Below are 3,599 nucleotides of genomic sequence, written 5' to 3'. Positions count from 1 at the left end.
CTTGTAACACGCAAAAGAGAAAGGAACAATTGAAATCACATCATATGACCCCTTTAAAACAAACAGAAATGCAATTGTGTTGTTATGTTGTATAATGGCTCATGAGACTTAGATCTTTGTAAATACTGACTGATTATTGATACATAAGAGTTTTGTTGTAATAATTATATTATTATATATTACATATATATATAAAATTATATATTTTAACTGGATCTTATTGCATGCATGTGCAAAACACATTTATTTTTTAGCATTGATTTGGGCCACTGTTAACTGATGTTCTAATTCCAATATGCATTTGACATTTAAAGATCTGTAAAGTGTAATGTAAAGGGTCCAAAATCTTTTTGTGATCTGATCTACAACTAAATACTCTTATCTGAAAATGGTGACGCCAAGCTATATAAGCGAAAGTGATTAATATTAAACATGGTCACACTTTATTTTAAGGTGTCCTTGTTACAGTGTAATTATTGTGATCTGATCTACAACTAAATACTCTTATCTGAAAATGGTGACGCCAAGCTATATAAGCGAAAGTGATTAATATTAAACATGGTCACACTTTATTTTAAGGTGTCCTTGTTACAGTGCAATTATACATATAAGTACTGCGTAATATTAATTAACTACATGTACTTATATGGTTAGGGTTAGGATTTGGGTTTGGGTTTGGCTTAGGGTTACTTGCATGTAATTATGCATAATCAATTGTCATTGTAAGAGTAAGTACATGTAACATGTAACAAGGACACCTTAAAATAAAGTGTTACCTTAAATATCTATTTAGTTGTTTATTTTACATAGACAAATGGTATAAAAGTAGCAACATTTACTATTTAACACAACATAACTAATTAACCTAAATACATTCATTTATACCAACAGAACTTTTTTTTTTTTTTGTTATATCAGGTAGAAATGTGCATCAAACAAGTAGACCACACCAAATGAATATGTGTATTTAAATATGTTTTCAAAGTTTTTTTTGTTTGTTTGATTTTGTTTTTTGGAAAATGTTACTTTTAGCTTTACTTATTCCAAAGCATAATATCTTACTTTATGCTCAACTTTTTACTAATTTTTACTTGTTATTTCGAATAAAATAATCACTACTCCTGAAATGCAAGAATGATGTCTGATTCATAAACATGCTGTTTCTTTTTAATGGACCAGTTGAATTTGCTTACAAATCGCACTAAACGATTAATTCATGAATCAAACAGATTTGACTGCAGCTCTTCTTGAGTCTCTTCAATGATCTGGTCAAAATGAGCCAAGAATTGGGATATCGTCACAGACTGACTGTGCAAATGATGTCACGAAAAGTTACTAATGCCAAATTTTAGTATTGATTTTTGTAAATGAAAATCATATTTTGTAATTAAAGTCAGTACTTATAATTTGGTTACACTTTATTTCGATAGTCCACTTTAGACATTCTACTAACTATAAGTAACTTTGTAACTACATGTCAACTACATGTCAACTAATTCTCATTCATTTGCAACTACATGTCTACTAACTCTCAGAGTAGACTGTTAGGGTAGGTTTAGGGTTAGTAGAATAAGTTGACAAAGAAAGTGTTAGAAGATATTAAGCAGACAGTCTACTAATACTCTAATGACTGCTAGTTGACATGTAGTTGCAAAGTTACTTACTGTTAATAGAATGTCTAAAGTGGACTATCGAAATAAAGTGTTACCTATAATTTTAATGGAGTATTATTTTATTAGGTTTACTTTGTCCACCACTGCAAAATAAAGGATCTGTGCATTAAACCTTGCAGAGTAAATGCAGCATAAAAAAATCATTTATTGGAATCATTTTGTTGCCAAAATCTTTAAAAGGCACTGAAGCCAGAACCATTATCATTAAAGAATCGTTCAGAACCTATTATAGAGTAGGTGAACCAAGGTCAGTGAGACAGCAGAATTTTTATATACTGCATTATCAAATGTTCTGAAGACATTTGTTGCACTTTTATTTAAGAGTGGGGGGAAATGTAAACAGACCAGCAACAACTGACTGCCTGACTAAATATTCATAATAATTATATTTTCATGATGTGCTCTAGTCAAGTAGTAGACCTCAGAGCAGTGGTAGAAATACACTCACCCAGAATAGCAACAACTTCATCGTCCTGGATGACCTCCAAAGACCCTGACACCACGAAGCAGAGGCTGTCCACGCTTTCACCCGCGTGGTAGATGAGGTCTCCCGGGGCGCAGTGGATGGTTTGAAACTCCATGGCAAGCGCTCTCAAACACCCGTCGCTGGCTAGTCGGAAAGCCGGGTGCTCTTTGAACACCTTCCTGTTGAGATGAACGCAGATGTCTGCTCGCATGTCTTTGGGGCAAATGTGCAACACCTGCAGAGCAATTTTAAAAACAATCAAATACACATATTATGCTTTGTGACCTCACATGATCTAAAGCTTATTAGCATCATGCTAAAGCAAAAGCTGGAGGTTCTCCAAGCCTTTCACTATTAATATATGAGATTTTGAGAAAGCTTATGTAACACGTAAGTTAGGCTGTGATCTTAAACTTTAGAGGGTCATTATTCAAAAATGCTACGGATGTTATGGCAAAGACAGAACAAATGACCTTTACAATGAATGAATGAAGAAAATAAGCTCCCTGGATGAAGATGGAGATCTTCAGTCTGCGAGACTGCAAGTGCAGTCTGTTCCACGTACCTTATCTGTGTCGATTCCTCTGGACATGGACCATGTAGAGACGATATAGTCCATGACCCTCTCGCTGAGGCCCTTGGGAACCTGGTAGAGCTTCAGGAAGTCTCTCACGCTGTTTAACATCTCGTGGTAGCGGTTGGTGTTGGCGTACATTTGCTGGAAGATGGTGGTTACGTTACCAAAGATGGTGGCATAAAGGAGAGCTAAAAGAAAGAAACACAAAACCTATTGAGCTAAAGTACACATTAGCATACTTTTAAAAAGAGCACTTATTACTGAAATACTGTAAATACATTAAGAATATACTTAAGTGTGAAATGAATGTAATTTAACTGAATGTAAATTGCAATTAACCCTATTGTTTTGGTAATTTTAGACTGGAAATTTAAAGAATTTTAATTTATCAGACTAGTAAGAAACCTGTTGACTTTTATGGCAGCCACTAAGTGACCAAAAATAAATAAATCATGGACTTGATTCGAAAATCGAAAAATTCCCAAAATAATGGGAAATACGCAAAAATACGAAAATACAGATATATATTTTTTTGTGTGTACAATCTACAAATCATTCACAACGCAGAAAAAAAGTGCACAGCAATGAAGGGGTGACACTCTAAAATATCACAAGTGCAAAACAGACACTCCTCCCCACAGACAAACATATATGAACTAGTGTGACTGTAACACATAGCATGTTTTTGCAAACACTTGAAATAAAATCAATAATTTAGCCACAATGGACTAAAAACAAAGACACCAAGGAATGGGTGACACTCTAAAACTTCAAGAGTACAAAACAGACACACACACACACACACACACACACACCACACACACAGGTTTGTTTATGTGAAAAGTGGGGACATCCCATAGGCGTAATGGTTTTTATACTGTAC

At 34.2% G+C, this 3,599-nt stretch overlaps 1 protein-coding gene across 1 annotated transcript in view; it reads right to left on the bottom strand.

Annotated features, from left to right (window-relative positions):
• LOC107689936 (potassium voltage-gated channel subfamily H member 1-like) overlaps positions 1-3,599 on the bottom strand; it is a 74,012-nt gene that overhangs the window by 35,665 nt on the left and 34,748 nt on the right. Inside the window, exons 9-10 of the mRNA XM_016488164.1 lie at positions 2,705-2,904; positions 2,122-2,374 (exon numbers count right to left, since the gene is read on the bottom strand). Coding sequence (XP_016343650.1) covers positions 2,122-2,374; positions 2,705-2,904 — 453 coding nt within the window. The remainder of the gene's footprint in view (positions 1-2,121; positions 2,375-2,704; positions 2,905-3,599) is intronic.

This window comes from Sinocyclocheilus anshuiensis, unplaced genomic scaffold (assembly GCF_001515605.1).
Source record: "Sinocyclocheilus anshuiensis isolate Anshui unplaced genomic scaffold, SAMN03320099.WGS_v1.1 scaffold345, whole genome shotgun sequence".
In the NCBI taxonomy this organism is placed as follows: domain Eukaryota; kingdom Metazoa; phylum Chordata; class Actinopteri; order Cypriniformes; family Cyprinidae; genus Sinocyclocheilus; species Sinocyclocheilus anshuiensis.
The sequence above is the reverse complement of the archived record's forward strand: the minus strand, read 5'-3'. Positions and strand labels throughout refer to the sequence as shown.